Source organism: Gadus morhua, chromosome 12 (genome assembly GCF_902167405.1).
Source record: "Gadus morhua chromosome 12, gadMor3.0, whole genome shotgun sequence".
In the NCBI taxonomy this organism is placed as follows: domain Eukaryota; kingdom Metazoa; phylum Chordata; class Actinopteri; order Gadiformes; family Gadidae; genus Gadus; species Gadus morhua.
Window position 1 is genome coordinate 12,545,918 of NC_044059.1, and position 20,067 is coordinate 12,565,984.

General features: G+C 49.5%; 1 protein-coding gene across 1 annotated transcript in view; it reads right to left on the minus strand.

Moving 5' to 3' along the window:
• Window positions 1-19,286, minus strand: part of kif1aa (kinesin family member 1Aa) — a 50,903-nt gene extending 31,617 nt beyond the window's left edge. Inside the window, 14 exon segments of the mRNA XM_030371818.1 lie at window positions 1,778-1,816; window positions 2,813-2,955; window positions 3,561-3,639; window positions 4,015-4,093; window positions 4,325-4,342; window positions 4,527-4,592; window positions 4,793-4,870; window positions 5,572-5,683; window positions 7,598-7,776; window positions 7,891-7,959; window positions 8,256-8,438; window positions 8,778-8,851; window positions 15,235-15,469; window positions 18,918-19,286. Of these exon segments, the coding sequence (XP_030227678.1) occupies window positions 1,778-1,816; window positions 2,813-2,955; window positions 3,561-3,639; window positions 4,015-4,093; window positions 4,325-4,342; window positions 4,527-4,592; window positions 4,793-4,870; window positions 5,572-5,683; window positions 7,598-7,776; window positions 7,891-7,959; window positions 8,256-8,438; window positions 8,778-8,851; window positions 15,235-15,337 (1,222 nt within the window). The 5' untranslated portion in view covers window positions 15,338-15,469; window positions 18,918-19,286.
• Between the last annotated feature and the right edge of the window lie 781 nt (window positions 19,287-20,067).

The following is a 20,067-nucleotide window of genomic DNA, read 5'->3' on the forward strand; positions in this document are numbered from 1 at the left end:
GGGAACCGGCATCTTGGATGTCACTGAAGTGCTCACTAAGCTCTGCTCTGGCCATGGACCACGGAACGACACGCCTCTGTTTCCTGTCTCAGGGAGGCAGACCAGCCACACCATGGAGGGGTCGTATCATTAATATCAGCGGCTGATCGGAGAGGACACACATTACTGAGGCTTCATAATGGCCGCCGCGGAAACCATGTCCTGGGAGCTGGAAACGACCCGCACTCTGCTCTATACGTTTTATCATAGAATATTTTATAATCATCCATTGTTTATATTGTTTAGCATTATGTCCTGTAAAGGTATATTGTTGTTATGGTTGTATCTTGTATTACTTCACCCAGCAGTTTCATTGTATGTGAAGCTAAGTTCACGTCCTTGCGTGGTCAGATCTCCTGCAAAGGGCGGTTCCTCACTTTGCTCCTCCTCACTACGCTGTGTGACGATGTCTACCGGGAACGCAACGGCCCTCCCTAATTACATCCTGTCGGGATGAACGCCATCAGTCATCGGCTGTTGCCACGGCAACGCAGAGCAATAAAACCCCCGGGCGACGGACACGTCTAGACATACCCGTATTATCCCGCCTGTCTCCCAACGGGTCCTCAGATGGACGTTAGGATACCTTAACCGCTGCCGTGAGCGATGGCTGCTTCCCTCCCAGACAGGAAGCACTCTCCTCGATGGTACTCCTAGTACTCCCTCCTCTCTGTTGTTGCCCTGTCGAGGTCTTGGGTGTGGGGGGGGCCTGGCATATTGCGGAGCACTTGGACCGCCCGTTAGGTAACAGGATGGAGGAATAAACCTGACGGCAGCAGACCGTCAGGTTTGCTGCCGAGCACCCTCTCAGAGTGTCAGCTAACGGCCGTAATAACTCCCGGCGTTCATGTAGCGCTTTAACAGGCGCTCTGAGCCCGTCACACGGTGTGTGTGTGGGGGCCGTCACACCTCGACTCATACCAGCGTTGAGCACCCACCTGGGTGGAGCGCCAGACATTCGCCGCTCAAACCGCCGTCAGAGCCATCAAACTATGAGTAATGGACCGTCGGGGGCTGGCTTTATTAAACACCTCATCCTGAGTCGGGTTTTGTTTGCCTGCCTTTTTGTCGATACCACGCAGGAATCTCTGGTTCAGTGTATTCAGATGCCTCTTCCTTCACCCTCACACCACCTACGTCCCAGCCTGGCCGAACGCAGCATCAACACCTCTCCAAACGTCTCAATAGCACCACGGTCACAAGAGCGTAGAAATATCACCAAGACTATCAATATCTGGATGTATCAGGAATCAATCAGGGCGATTGATAATTTACAGAGGCGTAAGGTTAATAGCTTTTTTCCTGACTGCATAATCAATAGTTAATACGATTTAAATACTTCCAACAGAGCAATCAATCAACCAATCAATGTGGCGCCCTGTAAAAGCGCATTTGCCACGGTTTTAAATGTATTGATATAAATTGATTGCAATCAGTGTAAATCTCCCATTGTCTGACAATCAGCTGTTCATCCTAAAATGGTGCTGCAGAGACAGAAGGGTACGTAAGACTTACTCAAGAGACAACAATAAGCGATGGCAATGATGCTAGCTTTGCTAATTATACAAACCGTGCTAACAATGCTAGCCATGCTCAGATGCTAGCCGTGCTCAGATGCTACCCATGCTAAAAATGATAGCCCTGCTAATACGCAACAGTTGCTCAAATGCTAGCCATGCTAAGATGCTAGCCGTGCTAAAATGAGAAGAGCGCATAAGCGAAAGCCACAGAAACACACATTTCAAACCAGCTATCTCGGTTCCAGAACTCCGAAATGCTGGGAGAAGGAAGTGAAGAAGAGAGGAAGAGAAAAACAGAGAGAAACACAAAAGACACAGGGTGACATTTTAGGAAAGAGTCTGTGTTGAACAAACTGATCACAGTGATCTCTCCAAAAACAACAATGTGTTAGAAAGGCCAAAACCCGACCCAAATGTTTTGATTTGGCAGTTCAGAATTCCAGGTTGTCTTGAACACAACTCCATCACTCTGGGTCACATGGCGCAACCGCATCATCCAGAGGTTCAAGACAGGCCAGACATTCTCGTGACAATATTGAAAGAATAGCTAAACATTAAATTCAAAATGCAGAGACGGATCCTCCTCAGGTCAATTATTATGTCACTTTTATATCTTAAGTGCAGTAGCAGTTTTTTACCAGAGGCGGAGCTGTTCCTGCAATTTGTATTTAGATTGTTAGCTGCTCTTTAATACTGGTGTAGTTTATGAGGACACAGAGGGTGAGACAACACTGAGTGTGGGAGGGGAGGAGAAGGGAGTGGTTGTGCAAACCTTGTGACGGACACTTGTACTGTACATATTGAGCACTATCATTAGTCAGTATTTGTGTACTGTACCTTTAGATAGTCTGTGTCTATGCTAGGTGGGCAGGACAAGCAGGTGGCTACGGGTTTGAATCTAAGCAAAGAGGCTCTGGGTTCTAACCCTGTCGTCCGCAGACTACCTCCAGGCCTCCTTAATGACGTTAAAGACTCAACGCTCCCTTAAAGACACTGAGAGAAGTCTCACAGTCATAAGGAGACGGTTGTTAAACGTACAGCTGAATCAGCATGTCGGTGTCTGGGTCAAATCAAAATGAATAAATAGGATAATGTTTGATTATTTCTGCTCATAATTATTACCTATAATAATAATTACCGATAATAATTACGACAAATCATTACTATTACCATTATGAATTATAACAGTTCATTATGATTCAGAACAGGGCCCCAGAACAGAGGGCCCCCAGTAAAAAGGGCGTGGTCCTCACTCTCAATGATGTCCCCCAGGCCCTGGGCCAGCAGCAGGTCTCGGAGCCGCGACACCTCGTCCTTCAGCTCCCGCACCAGCCGGTTGTTGGGGTCCTCGTTGATCACAGCGTTGCAGCGGATCTGCTTGGCCCGGTCCGCGTACCTGTTGGGGGAGGAGGAGGCGTTCAGGTGGGGGGACGTCTAGCCTGGTGTCAGCTGTTAGCTTGGCGGTAGCTTGGTGTTAGCTTGGTGTTAGCTTGGTGTTGGAAGAGGAGTCATTCAGGTGGGTGGACGTCAAGGTTGGGGTTAGCTGTTAGCTTAGCGGTAGCTTGGTGTTAGCTTAGCGGTAGCTTGGTGTTAGCTTAGCGGTATCTTGGTGTTAGCTTAGCGGTAGCTTGGTGTTAGCTTAGCGGTAGCTTGGTGGTGGAGGAATCATTCAGGTGGGTGGACATCTAGCCGTGGACATTTAGCTTGTTGGCTAAGCAGTAGCTTGGCGTTGGCGGAGGGAAGCTAACACCAACCATGCAAATAGCCTCTCCCATGGATTCAAATGATGGGCCAATAATTTGAATTGTATCCTTTGATGTGCACTGGTCTCCTAAAAACTCCCTCCTGGTTCCTGCTGTGTTGTTTTTTTGTTTGTCTTTGCTTGCCTGTCTTTCTGTCCTTCTCTGTTACCAGTTTGAGGACTGATGTCCTCGAGTCTCTTGATCAGCACTATATGATAACGTATCATCATCATCTCCTCATGAGAACGTGAAGCGGTACCTGAGGGTGCTCAGAGTCTCATCGTAGTTGATGTCCGCAGGACTCAGCGCGGCCACCATCGCCGTCCGGGAGTTACCCCCTGAGAAGAGGAGGAGGAGGAGGAGGAGGGCGTCAATCAGAGACACGCCGGAGGTCATTGTGTTCTACCTGTCCTCTAGAGGGCGCTAGAGCCTTCACATTACCGGCGTGGGACAGGTCAGAGGTCAGAGTACCTTGATACATGAGATGTAAGCTGCAGGATAAAATCCCCGAACACAAGTTATTTCTTACCTACATTGTGTCTTATATTGTGTAGTCTGACTCCCGCACAACTAAACTGGCGACGAGATGCCGCCGTGGATGCAGCACCGTTTCCAACGCGGTTTGGGATTTACACTTAGTACATAGTTAACACAGTTTAACTTGGTCGTGTCACATGGTTGTGTGGATGGTAAAGGCTACAACGTGGTCGTACCCAGGTTCTCTCGTAGGAGCCAGGTCAACACAGAGTCTCTGTAGGGGATGTGGTTCTCCACCTTCTTCTTCTTCTTGTTCTGTCAGGAGGGGACACAGAGAGAGGACACACGTTGACGTGGAGCCCCTAGCCGCTGGAGGGGTTCACAACGTGGACCTCAACGAACCTGAACTTAGACATGGCCAAGTGAGGCTGGGCAGACTCTGAAGTCTGCCCAGCCTCACTTGGACATGAAGAAGTTCACTTCACACTGAAGTGCATCATATTTGTTAAGGAAAGATTGTTACGTCCGACCTCGACAACATCTTACCTTGTTGGGTCCAGAGTCCTGAGAGGTGAAAAGAGCAGAGTGAAAAGGTTTACACATGGCAGCATGAAATGATCTAGTTCAAAAGTACGACCAAACCCTCCAGACTCATGACGAGGTCACCTCAATGCAAACGACATGCATGTTACACTGATGCAAATAAATGTATCAAATACAGATGATGAGGTAAAGTCTGACTGCGTACCACTTCTGCCAGGGCGGAGATCACCTTTCCCAGGGTGGTGAGGGACTTGTTGATGTTTGCTCCTTCCTTTAACCAGACACAAGGTTCAGGTTAAGATAACACAGAGAACAGTACAATGCTAGTATATTAGCTATCTATAATGCGTATTCTATATGCATTAGTGTAAGCATTAGTATGAAGCCCTACTTTAATATTAACAGATATTTTGTAACAGCTCACTAGATTTGATGGATTTGAATGAGAAGCAAAGGATTGTGGGTAGTCACCTTGAGTCTGGTTCCCTTGGCGCCGGTGGAGTCGGCCCGCTCGCTGCCCGCCAGATCCACCAGGCTGATCTTACTCACCTGCAACACAACAGGGGTCAGAACACCTGGTACACACCTGTCTGCACCTGGTAGACACCTGGTACACACCTGTCTGCACCTGGTAGACACCTGGTACACACCTGTCTGCACCTGGTAGACACCTGGTACACACCTGTCTGCACCTGTAGACACCTGGTGAGCAACTTTCTGCACCTGGTACAAACCTTTCTCTGTCTGGCACATACCTGTCTACACCTGGTACAAACCTGTCTGCACCTGGTGCATACCTAGTCTATACCTTGTACACACCTAGTCTATACCTTGTATACGCCTAGTTAATACTTTGTACACACCTGGTACACACCTGTCTACATCTGGTAAACACCCATGTACAATTGGTGCATACCTGTCTACACCTTGTACACACAGGGTAAACACCTGTCTACACCTGGTACATACATGGTTCACATCTATCTACACCAGGTACAAACCTGGTACACACCTTGTCTAAACCTGGTACCTGTCTGGTAGACACTTGATATACACTTAGTCTACACCTTGTACACACCTGTCTAAACCTGGTACACACCTGTCTATACCTGGTACACAACTGTCTATACCTGGTACACACCTAGGCTATACCTGGTACACAACTGTCTACACCTGGTACACACCTAGTCTACACCTGGCACACACCTGTCTATACCTGGTACACACCTGTCTACACCTGGTACACGTACCTTCTCTGAGGTGTTGTCGGTGTCTGCGTCGCGGCGCTTCTGGGTGAAGATGATGTTGAAGACGGCGTGGGAACGACTGCTGCTCTCGTTCATGTTGGTCGCTGCCACGGTCCTGCAGGGGGCGCACTCTGTTAAGATGTACCTTCTAGAATGTAACGTCTCCGACAGAATCCAAAGAACAGGCAAAGTCAACGCTGATTGGACGTGTACAGCGTATAGGGCAGTAAACCAGCAGTAAACCAGGCAGTCACGGGCGGTTCAGGGTGGAGGGTTGTAAAGTGGGACTGCGGCAAAATGTATAAACATAGTAAAGTCAACAGACCAGAGTCGTTAAGGACCTAAAAAATAACCCTGGAGTTAGGAAGGAACAATGATGGAGCAGTAGAGAACTGACACTAAGATCCTACTGAACCAACATAGATCATGTTAACAATTGATACAATTACACTAAAACGCTGCCTTCAGCCATTTTATTCCGTACAAATTTAAATTGTGTTTTGATTAAATCAAATCATCTTCAATACAAGAGAACCATCAGACTCAATCAAAACACAATTGAATCATAACAAAGTGGTTATGTCAAACAAAAATGGCTTATGGCCTATTTAATAATTAAAGATTAATGGATAACCATGCTATTAAATCGGATAAGACTTAATTAATGTTCAGGTAACTTATATCATTAAGAAAATGATTAAGCCATAATTAATCCTTTCTTCCACAGCTTCACTCCCTAGGCTGGGACAAGTGTCACATATCTTGTTCAGTAGTAGAATTGCAAGGGCTACGAATTATAGAATAGTTAGAAGTAGGCCTTCAAGGTGTGTTCCGGATTAACGGATGACTGCATCTATCATACAACCTCTCCCGCCTCTTTAAATCAGGAAAACCTCTCTCTAAGCATCGCAATCTCACAACCCTTTTCAACACACAGTTTGGAGATTCAAATTGCTCATTTATCTGTGGGGCCATGGCATCCCCACAGATTATTATAATTTCACTTTTATGCTGGTTTTAATGATCTGAAACAGCAATCTTACCAACACACAGCATGTCTAATGTCTTTGATGCCTCTGAACTCAGTGTTAACTCATCTATTTATAACCCTGCTGTTGGAGGCACAGAAAACCCATAAATGGGTCACTGGTTATTACTGTACTGTAGTAGAGTCCTGTGGTACTACAGATGACTTCAGTAAAGAAGAAGAAATCCTAGTTCATTCATTGAATCTGATGAGTCATTCGGAGTCGAACTCTGCATCCCACAATGACTTGAATATCTTCACCAGGAAGCCTAAAAATGATGTGTCATCCACCAGATACACAATCTGGTGGATGCTGTTTGTACCTAGAATTACACACTCCCTCCCATCCTTGATCTGTTACTGCGGTACCCTAGTGAACTACACAGCACTGCGATGTGGTTCTCCGGTGTGCTCCAGTCATGGAGGTACCAAGCTGCTCACGAGCTCAAACAGCAGCAGACGTTACGTTTCTATGCTCTTCTAGATGTCCTGGTCACCAGCGTGGAACATGGACAGTACTGGGTCGCCAAATGCAAGCCTCAGCAGTACTCACGGGTGTTCCCAAAGACTTTCTAGTCAGACAGCTGCAGCGAGTGTACGAGGACTCCCTGCAGCTACTGAGCCTGCTCGAGATGTTCTAAAGCCAGGAGGAGTGAGTGTACTAGGACTCCCTGCAGCTCCAGATGTTCTACAGCCAGGAGGAGTGAGAGTACTAGGGCTCTCTGGAGATCCAGATGTTCTACAGCCAGGAGGAGGGAGTGTACTAGGGCTCCCTGGAGCTCCAGATGTTCTACAGCCAGGAGGAGGGAGTGTACTAGGGCTCCCTGGAGCTCCAGATGTTCTACAGCCAGGAGGAGGGAGTGTACTAGGGCTCTCTGGAGATCCAGATGTTCTACAGCCAGGAGGAGGGAGTGTACTAGGGCTCCCTGGAGCTCCAGATGTTCTACAGCCAGGAGCAGCGAGTGCAGGGTGTGGTCAGAGCGGTGAAGCTGTGCCCCTCACCTGGCCTTGTTCCCAGAGTCCATGAGGTCCTGGATGTCGTTGTAGGAGGTGACGGCCAGCTTGGACAGGTCCTCCACGTAGGGCCCCATCAGAGGGTGCTCGCGGACCCGCAGGTGGCCCTTGTTCTTGGGGTTCAGCAGGTCACGCACGCGCTCGCAGTAGATCTCCATGTAGCTCACCTGAACGCAGAGAGAGGGGGTCAGCACAGGGAGAGCGCTCCTCGAGCCGACGTTGTGGCGGCAGGAAGTGTTTCTGTGATGTTACGCGCCGGCCAGCCGATCCGAGGGGCTCACCTCCACAGAGTAAGCCATGTTGTTGTCGATGTTGGTGTCGTTGAACTTGGTGAACAGGTCCTCACAGAGCTGGGGACGGAGCCGCAGTTTAGACAGTATTAAGGCTAGACTTACTTAAAGACGACACACACACATTTAGATTGAAGTTGGTTTTATTAACGGTGTGGGAAGCTTTACATGGTCTCAACAGCCACCACACAGAGGGACGGTGAGAGGGTGAGAGGGTGAGAGGATGAGAGGGTGAGGGGGTGAGAGATGAGAGGGTGAGAGGGAGTGACGGGGTAAGATGCTGAGGGTGAGAGGGTGAGATGGTGAGAGGTCAGAGGTGAGAGGCGGTGAGGTGATGAGAGGGTGAGGTTCCTCACCAGGGGAATGATCCCTTGCTGGTCCTTGACGTCCTGCTTGCCCATCATGGTGTAGGACTTGCCGGCGCCCGTCTGGCCGTAGGCGAAGATGCAGACGTTGTATCCCTCGAAGGCGTGAAGCAACATCTCCTCCCCGATGTCTTTGTAGACCTGGACCTGCGACGCAAAGTTGGAGTCCTCCGGCTGCACACGCACAGGGCACACGTGTTCATGTTAACATGTGAGTAGTAGTTGGAGTAGTATCTTACAGTAGAGTGGGACCAGTAAAGGTAGTTACTTACAGGTGTAACCTTTATCCATTTGTATTTATTTTTTTCAGATAAAACAATTAGGAGGTTTCTTATTTTCAAAGTCGACAGTGGTGTGGGACCAGTAGGACTAGTTACTTACAGTGGTGTGGGACCAGTAGGACTAGTTACTTACAGTGGTGTGGGACCAGTAGGACTAGTTACTTACAGTGGTGTGGGACCAGTAGGACTAGTTACTTACAGTGGTGTGGGACCAGTAGGACTCGTTACTTACAGTGGTGTGGGACCAGTAGGAGTAGTCGAAGTTGAAGCTCTTGTTCTCCTTGGGCTGCTTGGGGTTGAGGATGGCTGAAAGTTGGAGAGAAAACCGGGTCAGAACAAGGCGGGAGCGGCTGGAACCGGATCCTGGCTGGCTAACGGATGCATTGTGCTAACAGTGCTAACAGAGCTAACATAGTGCTATAAGAGCTGAAAGTGCTTGCATTGCTATCGGTGCTAATAGCTGGACTTAATGTATCGCAATAAACTAACCACAAACTTACAGCTAGAGTCGAACTACAGCTGTATCTTCTCAATGCCTTCAAAGTATTTCGAGCTAGCCATCATCATCGGACTCACAATGATGATAATGTACAACAATATAATCAAAGTATAAATCACGTAGATAAACTGTGCCTTCATAGCTCTAGAGGAGTGACATCAAATCAATTCTTTTTTTACAACCGTTTCATGGACCAATAAAGCCCTGATACAGCCTGATAGGTGTGATATCCTGGAACCCGAGGCGCTTTCTGACTCACTGTCCTCCTCCTCCACAACACAAGTATTAATACGTCCGGACCGGCCTCCGAGCCGCGCCGCCAGCACCCCCCCCCCAACCCCCCCACCCCCCTCCCCATGGAGCCAGGACCGGCTGTCCACTCAGGTAGAGTACAAGGTCAAAACAAAATGGCAGCATTTAAATAATGCACAGTCACGGAGGAACGCGGTCACACCGCTGAATCACAGAGCGGTTCAGACCGGAGCAGAGATTGTCCACGGATCAAAACGGCCACAAATTAACCCTGAAACGTTTCGGACTGGACCCGAGGTCTGGAGACAAATTCACATTCAAATCTGGTCGCTTTACTGTCGGCTGCTTGAGATTCTACGGGCCGTTTCAACGGGCGTGCCGGGGGTTTTAACGGTGAAACATGAACTGGGATGAGTCACGGTTCCCAGAGGACGTTCATTACTGGGAAGTCTTTTCCTCCTGCACTGGTTGAACTGGTTTCAGACCACCACGAGCTCTGCAGTCCAGCAGGACGACAAGAAAGATCTGGTTTGCCTTCAGTGATTGATTTGTCTCAAATTTGCATTTCCCAGAATCCTCTCTGGTGACTCATACGAGTTCCAGTATTCTGCTGGTACACGAGAAATATCTGTCTCTGTCCATCACCGTAATCTATCATCTCATCCAGGTATGAAAGCGACAACTAATTGTTTAGATTTTCATTGTCCTCAAATGCACCTGTCGTGGTCACCAGCGTTACATAATGCCAACATTTCCTATTATTGTTCATAATGTAATCTTTGTAATAGTGCAGCTCTGTCTGTGATGAACACACACACACACACACACACACGCACGCGCGCACACACACACACACACACACACGCACGCACACGCACGCACGCACGCACGCACGCACGCACGCACGCACGCACGCAAGCAAACACCCATTATGTTGTTCACACTCATTTTAAGAAGCAGCGCAGCGGTATCAGATGAAACCAGGACATGAGCTCTCAGAGATCAGAGACGACGTTCTCCTGTTTCCTCGCCCTCATCATTTAAAACACTGAGTGTCAGCACAGAGCCGGGACACCAAGAAGAGATGATGAAGTGATGAAATCATACCCTAACCAGAAGCTCACCGAATGAGCTTAGCCAGAGCTTGAACGCTAATGCTAACATGGAAAGAGTCAGGTTCAATGGAGGAAGTTAGCATCACGCTCAGACCAAGGACAGATTGTTGAGTCACCTAGCGTCTATATTCCATATTGGTTTGTTGGCTGGGAGAACCTTCTGTAATCTCAGGGGAAATGCCCTCTATAACTGCTCCAGAGTGGGGAAATAGAGGGCTCAGACTAAGAGAATGTATGCGTCGAGTTGTCATTGAGATTCTAGAATGTTCCCCCATCCAAATGACCAAGATGGCCGCCGGGTGTACCGGGCCTAGAGCCGGAGCGGAGGGAGACCACGGTGAAGACCGGGTCTGCGTGTGGGGGGGAATTACCGGCACCTTCCTGGTGGTTTTAACCCAATCAGATTAGCGCTGCACCTCAACCACTCCGGCAGCAGTAAGGAGATTAAACCACTTCATCATCGGGGGGTAGAGAGAGACCTTCCCCCAACGATGTCCGGTCCAAACCGCTTCCACCACACAGCCAACCCCCCTCTGGCAACGGCATCATCGCTGACATCATCCTGGACTGGGGTCTGAGTCACCCCAGGGGAATCATCCAGAGCCTCTGATTGGCTGACGGGATGAGTGGATGATTGACTGACAGGATGACAGGATTAGTGGATGAGAGGATGTGTTGGTGAGAGGATGAGTGGATGACAGGATGAGAGGATGTGTGGGTGGGAAGATGACAGAATGAGGACGTGACGTCTGTGTGACTAGGATTCCCAGCGTTGATTCGATAGACCTGGCGTGAGGCTGATTCTCTGCGGGGCTTTGAGCTTCACGGACGCAGAGAGAAGAGAGACGCGGCAGGGGGTCGACAGGGAGAGGGAATGACGTGCAGCACTGAGCCGCAGGTGGGAATCAAACCTGCCTCGCTGCCCGTCCGCCCGGCTACGCGGTCAGTGTGAGAGCGGCCACCTGCAGCTGACTCTAAAGGAGGGGAAAAGGGCTCAGTCCACCATTGTGTCCAGATAAACACCAGCTCAATGCTCTAATCTCTGCTCAGTCCACAGACAGTACTCGTGAATGAGTACTGTGTACATACTGTAGCAGTACTCTGTGTAATCTCTGCCGGCCTGTAAGTGCAGACATTGAATACAAACTGTTGGTTTAAGCAGCTGGTTCGAGAAGAGACAGTGACGATGCAGCGCTGACCAGTGTTAACCAGTATTAACCGGTACAAACCAGAGAGACACAGACCTGCTGTCTGCGTACAGTAACTGATCTGAGACTCCTGGTTAGCTGCTGGGCAACATGTGACCGGGTCTGGAGTGTCACAGGTCACACAGGTCAGGGGTCAGGGATCACCGCCCCCAGCGAACCAGAGATCAAATGAAAAGACACCAACGTGTTTGAGCCTGTTACAGCTGCCACTCACTGGATACATACAGGACATATGTATGTACAGATATGTGATATGCATATCTATATAGATATAGATATAGTTATCTATATCTATAGATAAAGATATAGCTGTATAGATATATTGATATATGATGAGGATGAGGATAAATACGATACATGTGATGAATAGTCCTGCATTAAATAAGATAATATGGGAAGGCAACCATGAGATAATCATGATATATTGGTGACTACATGACATAATCATGAGCGATAGCAACATATAATATTTATGTTTAGACATGCGCCATGTACAGATATGTGTGATCCATGACACAACCATGATGGACAGCATGAGATACGTCTGCAAAGTGCCGTTGTTGCGAATGGAGCATTCATGTTCTGACATCATGAATATGTGATATGATGTCACGATGATGAGTAGTGAGACTCTAATAGTGATGAATGTACATACACGATGAGCAGCCGCATAGAGGGCTGGAGGCCTGGGCCGCGGTTCATTATTAGTTCTTCCTTACAGAGGGGGAGGGGGAGGGGCTCAGGCTGGGAGTCTGCATCTTAATGAAGACAGGGGGGGGGGGGGGGGGGGGGGAGGAGGAGGGGGGGGGGGAGGAGGGGGGGTGAGGGGTGAGGGGGCGCAGGGAAGGATGTGTCTGCCAAGGGCCTGTCAGACTGAAAAGACCCAAATCACTGCCTGCTGCCATTCTCTGGCCCGCTGGGAGACACACTGGTCGCCCCTAGGAACGAGGAAAGGGAGAGGGGGGGAGAGAGGGGGAGAGAGAGAGGGTGTGAAAGAGAGAGGGGGAAGAGAGAGAGAGGGAGAGGGGGGCAGAGGGAGAGGAGGGGGAGAGGGAGGAGAGAGAGAGGGTGTGAAAGAGAGAGGGGGAAGACAGAGGCGGGGAGAGGTGGGAGAGGGAGAGTTGGGAGAGAGAGGGGGGGGGGGAGAGAGTGAGAAAGAGAGAGGGGGGGAGAGGGAGAGGGGGGAGAGAGAGTGAGAGAGAGAAAGAGAGAGGGGGGGGAGTGAGAGAAGAAAGGGGGGAGAGAGAGGGAGGGAGAAGGGGGGGATAAAGAGAGTTACGAGAGAGAGAGCGTGGGCGGGGGGAGTGAGAGAGAGCGAGAGAGAGAGAGAGAGAGAGAGAGAGAGAGAGAGAGAGAGAGAGAGAGAGAGAGAGAGAGAGAGGGAAGGCTGAGCGAGGAGGGAGACGGACAGGAGACAGATTGCGTTCTGCTGCTCCAGTCTGGGAGGAACAAGGCCTCATTCTTCTGGAGTCCATCGTCCTGCCGGTCCCCACGGCCACAGCCAGGGGACCGGCCCTTTAACGGCGGTGTGTGCATCTGTGTCTGTGTGTGTCTGTGAGGGTATCTGTGTGTGTGTGTGCGTCTTTGTGTTTGTGCATTTGTGTGTGCACACATCCAGAAAAATGCAGTTAGTGCATATGTGTGCGTGCGTGCGTGCGCATGTGCGTGCGTGCATGCGTGTGCACGTGTGTGTGTGTGTGTGTGTGTGTGTGTACCACAGCTCAGGCTGGACATTGTTTCGACATTGCATCGAGGAACGCTCCAGAATTAGGAGTATCACTGCCTAGCATGCTTGCTTGCTAATTCTAGCTAGCATGACGGGTCCGTTTTTTGCCACGGCCCGTCCAAAGATACACAACAAGACATTTAAGCTTTCGTATTCGATATCTTCAGCTGTGAGAAAAACTGCACTGTAATATTTTCAGGGCACATGCTATTGGAAGGACTACATGAGTTTAAAACGTGAACCATCTCCCTCACAGCTGAGCAGTAGAACAACAACAACAGGACCAACATGGCGTCTGCGTCTCCGGTCTCCCTGGGCTGGGCGGGGCTACTCGGCTAAATTAGGCCAAACTGTAAATATTTTAGGACGGCTCCTCCATTATTAAGCAGCAGCTTTAACTTCTTCACAGATTAGAGATCAGGTATCTGAAGCCACCTGCGCCGTAATATCCCTCAGAGACTTCTCCAACATACCCGGACATCTCCTGCATACCTGGACATCAGCACAAATACCCTACTACTAGCATGTATACCCTGAAATCAGTACACATACCCTGACATCAGCACACATACACTGATACTAGTATGCATACCCTAATACTAGCATGCATACCCTTATAACATCATATATACCCTTATAACATCATATATACCCTAATACTACCATATATACCCTAATACTATCATATATACCCTAATACTATCATATATACCATAATACTTTCACCACACCCTAACTCTATCACACATACACGTACGTATCTGAAGTCTGATGGGACAAGGAAGGGGGAAAGGGGTTAATTTGCAAACAAAACAAAAGCAGTAGTGAACTGCAATAAAGTCTCCGCACATGTTTCAAATCGACACGGTGATGCCTGGCTGCAGTAACACTCTTTCTCAAATCCCCTCTGAGAGCTTCATCCACTCCTGTGATTGGTTAATTCTTCGGTGGACCGTCTCAATACAGGAACAGGAAACAGGAAACATGATGGAGCTCCGCCCCTTCCTGTTGCTGGGTTCCGGCCCTGTGCCGTCTCCCCCAGAATGATACAACACAGCAGGACTGCTGGGTCCAGGGTTACACATACCCCTACCTTAGATACCCTATCCCAAGTACCCCAATTCCACCCAGATACCCAACACTTATCCCAGATACCCCAAACCCACCAGTATACCCTGCTCTGGCCTCTCCTACGTCCCAGACCCATCAGCCTGGCCCAGTGTCCTGGTACTGGACTTACAGCCATTTGTTTCGGCTCACAGATATGATCAGCAAAGAGACGGGGTCCTGATTAGGAGAAGCGTTCCACCATTATGTCTCCCAGCCTGGATCCCTGTCCCATTAGTAGATAAAGGTCCTTAATAAATATTGGTTCCCTTTCTCCAGGGATTACAGACCTCTCCGTTATCGCGGCAGTGGGTTTAACGGACGGCGCGGAGAGAGAGGGCTTAGTTTATTACTTTTTCTGTCTGCTTTTTTCCTCAGTGGGAAAATGAACATCAATCGCAGTAGAAACTGCCCTGCATCAACTCTCTCCTTAGGGCCAGCGAACAGGAGAGAGAGAGATTACTCAGATCAACAGTACTCTGCCTTTAAAGACTGTCCAACATCAAAAGACCCCTTAAAACGATTAACACTGCCAATCCCCGTAAAGACTTCCTATCAACAACCGCCCCACTGTCTACCCTTAACCCTAACACCAACCATCCCTATAAACCCTTACCCGAACCCAAACACCAAAAACAACAAAACCTCAACGACCGCTTTTCTGGGAGTGACGGTCGAAACATCATCCATCCCCAGACTAACATCTACGATTCCTGCAGTGACTGTGAAGATGACAGGCAGACAGGCAGACAGACAGACAGACAGCAGACGGACAGACTTACTGGTGGTGTTCCCGTTCATCTGGATGATGCACTTGCTGTCCTTGCCCATCTCCCTGGAGTTGAACGGCCGGACGCGCACCGCCACTTTGACTGAGGCCGCCATGGCTCCTCCTCCTGTCTGGCACCCTGGGGTGGGGAGGGGGGGGGGGGGTGTGTGGTCCTGCTCAGGGGGTCTGGGTCCGGCTCAGGGGGGCTGGGACCGGCTCAGAGGGTCTGGGTCCGGATCACTGCAGATCTAGAGGAAGAGAGCCATGAAGAGGACGATACATCTTTTATTGTGCTACTTATGAGTGTGGTTGCAAAGCAAGGCACCAAGCCATTTTTTTAAATATTATTATTATGGTAAAATTATTTAAAAGAAATTGCTAATATCATCATAGGGGGCACTGTAGCTCATGGTCAAACCCTGACGACCACACTTCCCACTCTGGTGGCCATCTTTCTACTAACTAATATTCGGGCCTTCATTGACATCATGCTTAACAGTTTTGCCTTAAGGTCCGATAGATTCTGTACTTTGAAGATTTGGAACACCTTGAAAAAATTCTGAAAACGAATGTGTGTTGCATTGTGTTGTGTTGTGTTGTGTTGGAAGGTGTGTTGTAAGGTGTGTTGTAAGGTGTGTTGGAATGTTTGTTGTAACGTGTGTTTCGTTGTACTGTGTGTTGTGTTGTAACGTGAGTTGTGTTGTAATGTTGTTGTAACGTGTGTTGTAATGTGTGTCGTAATGTGTGTTCTCTTGTAATGTGTGATGTGTTGTAACCTTGGTTGTGTTGTAAGGTGTGTTGTGTTGTTAAGTGCGTTGTGTTAGTCAGATCCATTTATAATGTTGTGTCATGTTAGTGAACAACGTGTTATGGCTATGGGTGTCCTTATGGTTATTTCATGTTATTACATCGTATGTTGACCGACTGTTACATGATCACCTATCATGGATTGATTCATCATGAGCCATTCAATTAATGTGTGTTATATAGGTCATATTCTGAAGATTTTCAATCAGCAGATTGTGAATCTTCAGCCACCGTGGGAATATACGGGTGTGCCTTTTCTTAAAAACCCTTACATTTATAAAAACAAATATGTGAATACATTATAAATATAAAGATGTTGATATGGTTGCCTGCATTTGTGTCGTGTGTGTGTGTGTGTGAGTAATGTGTGTCTAGCATGAGTGTGTGTCACATGTGTGCAGGGTGTGTATTGTGCGTCTAGTCTGCATGCTTCATGTGTATGTGTGTAGTGTGTTTGTAGTTGTGTGTGCATGTGTGCGTGTGCGTGTGTGTGTGTGTGTGTGTGTGTGTGTGTGTGTGTAACATGTGGGAACAAAGCGTGCATGGTCAGCGAGGGCCTGGGCAGCAGAAGTGCAGCCACAGCTAAATGTCCGCCTGCCTCCAGCATAACAATAGACCCAGTATGGACACACACACGTTACAAATCACACACACAAATGCGCGCACGTACATACGTACGTACACACACACACACACATGCAAACACACACACACCCGTTACAAATCACACACATTACAGCACACACACACACACACACACACACACACACACACACACACACACACACAACCATTACAAAAACACACACACACAAATGCACGCACATACACACGCACACACATGCAGACACACACAAAATGACCAAACACGCTAATTAAAAAGAAACTCACATGCACGTACATATGCACACACACACAAATACTAACAAACAAATACATAAAAAAACACACACGCACACCCCTGAATTCATTTTAGGGCCACAGAGACGAGGTCAGGGGTCAAACCCACCAAGGTCATCTCTGCTCTGGGTCTCCTAAAGCATGTGTGATTAAATCACCGCGCTAATGGATGGAAGGGGGGGTCTATAGTAACACACACACACAAACCCACACTCAGACACACAGACACACACAGACACAGACACACACACTCACACACTCACACACACACGCGGGAGGGGCCGCCCAAACTATGCTCTGATTGGCCGACACGAGAGCCATTCCTAGGAGTGGCCGATCAACAAAGAGCGAAATATCTAAATCAAACGTAGTGTTGTTGAGTCCCCCCCCCCCCCCCCCCCCCCCCCCCCTCCCCGGTTCTCCCGGACCCCTCCCCACTATCCCTGTCTGGCCCCGCCCCCGTCTGGCAGTCGGCCCCGCCCACAGCGCCGGTATCACCGGGCCGGGCTCTCTCTCTCCGAGGCCTAATGGATGGAAGTCGCGTGTGAAATCGATCGATGAGTCAGACGGCCCGAGGGCGTCCATGACTCACGGGAGGGGGGGGCATGGGGAGGGGGCATGGGGCATGGGGGGCACGATGGTCCCCTCTGGGTCAAGCCCCCGCCCCAGGGGGGGGTCTGGCTGACGGATGGTCGGGGCGCAGGCCGCGGTTCTGGCTGTGAAAGTGCTGTGTCACCCCCCCCCCCCCCCCCCCCCCCCCCCCCACCCAAACACACACACTCACAGGAGCCCGCCTACACCCAAAACATGTGTGTGCGTCCGTGTGCATGTGGGAGCACACACACACACATTCAGAGAGTGTGTGTGCGTGTTTATGTGTGTATGCGTGGTCATGTGAGCGGACGTGCGTTTGCGTGCGTACGTGTAAATGCGTGCGTGTTGGTCACTCGTCCCCCCAGGGGTTGGAAACATACGAGTGTGTGTGTGTGTGTGTGTGTGTGTGTGTGTGTGTGTGTGTGTGTGTGTGTGTGTGTGTGTGTGTGTGTGTGTGTGTGTGTGTGTGTAGGACCAGGCTAGTAAAGCTAAACTGCTGTAGCAGGATATTGGTCAACAGATTCATCAAATTATATTTGTCTGGGGTCGTAAAGGAGAACCGCGACAGGGTTGTTCTGAAACCACACTGCTCCACCTGCACCACCCAATAAATAGCACTACCTCTACCCAACCCTGGCTGGGGGGGGGGGGGCGGGGTATTGACAGGCTGGGGGGTGTAATCGTATTGGTTTACATGCAAACTGCGTCACACTTTGATGTCTCCAAGCCTGCGTTTAGTAGAAAGGTGTCCTGCCGTTAAAACAAGGAGTCTAGTGTAATCCTCCGGTGAACAGAGGCATCCGGACAGGATCTCATCCGATGCAACCATCACCCTGACCGGTAGGACTACATTAGGGGCGGAAAATGAAGTGAGAGGCTAGGCCTGTTTGTTTGAGTTATCTGGGCATCAAAATAATGAACACCAGCTTGTGTTTAGGAGCAGACATGGTGAGGCTGTCCAGGGCACAGTACCCAGCCCAACGCCTCTGCTGATAACAATGGACATGGGTATTTAACGGGCTTTTATTCATAGATACGTCGTTCGTATCTCACCCCAGACGTCTTCCACCTGACACGGGCTACGACATATGAATACGACAAGGCGTTCGTCAACATGGATTCCGCCTGTCATCGCATAATAAATACCGCGTACACAACGAATCAAATATAAAAACAACACGATATCCACAGTGAATCACAACCGTTAGATTGAATGACAACACGTCGGTGTGCTCGAAGAGCCAGGGGTCTGGTGACAGCTCCGCACGGCCGCACCCTACACCCCGCTACACCCCGCAGGATCCCGGGAGGATCCGCCGCCCGCCGCACAGACGCGCCTCGTTAAAAATGCATCGGCGCCTCATCACCGGAACAATGAAGGGGGATGAGGCTCACCTCTCGGCCTGGTCTCTGCGTGGGCTGGCTCCTCTCCTGGAGCCCGCTCGTTGGCTGCTGCTGTGTGTCCTTGGTTCGTGTTCACCATCCACCCCCACCTCCACCGCCGCCACCCACCGCCTCGTCTCGTCCCGCTGTCCCGCGATAACCACACTATCCTCCTGTCAAAACGACGCCGTCTTTGCCACCCGACCCCCTTCCGTCAAGCACGGGGAAGCCAAGGTGAACGGATACCGGAGAGCTCTGTTCTGGAGCCCCCGGTGTTAGGAGAGAGAGAAAGGGAGAGAGAGAGGGAGAGAACGGTGAGGCTACACTCTGGCTAAGGGCAAAATGGCTCTGCTGTCTCCTCCCTGCTGCGCCTCCGAGAGGATGCTGAGCTCTGTGGTGACGTCAGCACGGAGAGAGCGAGGGAGAGGGCAGCGGCGATGCGGAGGAGAGAGAGAGAGAGAGAGAGAGAGAGAGAGAGAGAGAGAGAGAGAGAGAGAGAGAGAGGGGGATTAGGATATCAAGTTGAAAACTCACACGAGTCTTAACTGCAGATAAATAAACGATCTTATGTCCGTCAAACCGACAAAGAACTCAACTGCATATTATCACATGTTAAACAATATTACGCTCAGTCAGTATTAATACACTTGTTTCAAATCAAGATAATGACAAGACAGCTTTTGAAAAGAATGAAAACATTTAGGCCGCTTGCATTTACATTAGACTTGCAGTGTTATTTAATATACACATGTTGTTTAATGTATTATATTACCCTATATTATGTGTTGTGACAGTGGTCTGTACAGGTGAGTACTGCGGCTGGGTTGCCAGGTTGGGCAGGTATGAGACAGTGGTATGTACAGGTGAGTACTGCGGCTGGGTTGCCAGGTTGGGCAGGTATGTGACAGTGGTATGTACAGGTGAGTACTGCGGCTGGGTTGCCAGGTATGTACACCTCCAGGGTCCACCAGCCCTATGAGCTGCAGGTAACCTGGAGAACAGGTGAGCTCAGGTTACCTGGAACACAATGCAGACGCTTTCAATGACACCTCTCTCTCTCTCTCTCTCTCTCTCTCTCTCTCTCTCTCTCTCTCTCTCTCTCTCTCTCTCTCTCTCTCTCTCTCTCTCTCTCTCTCTATTATAATGTTCTATTAATGTTAAT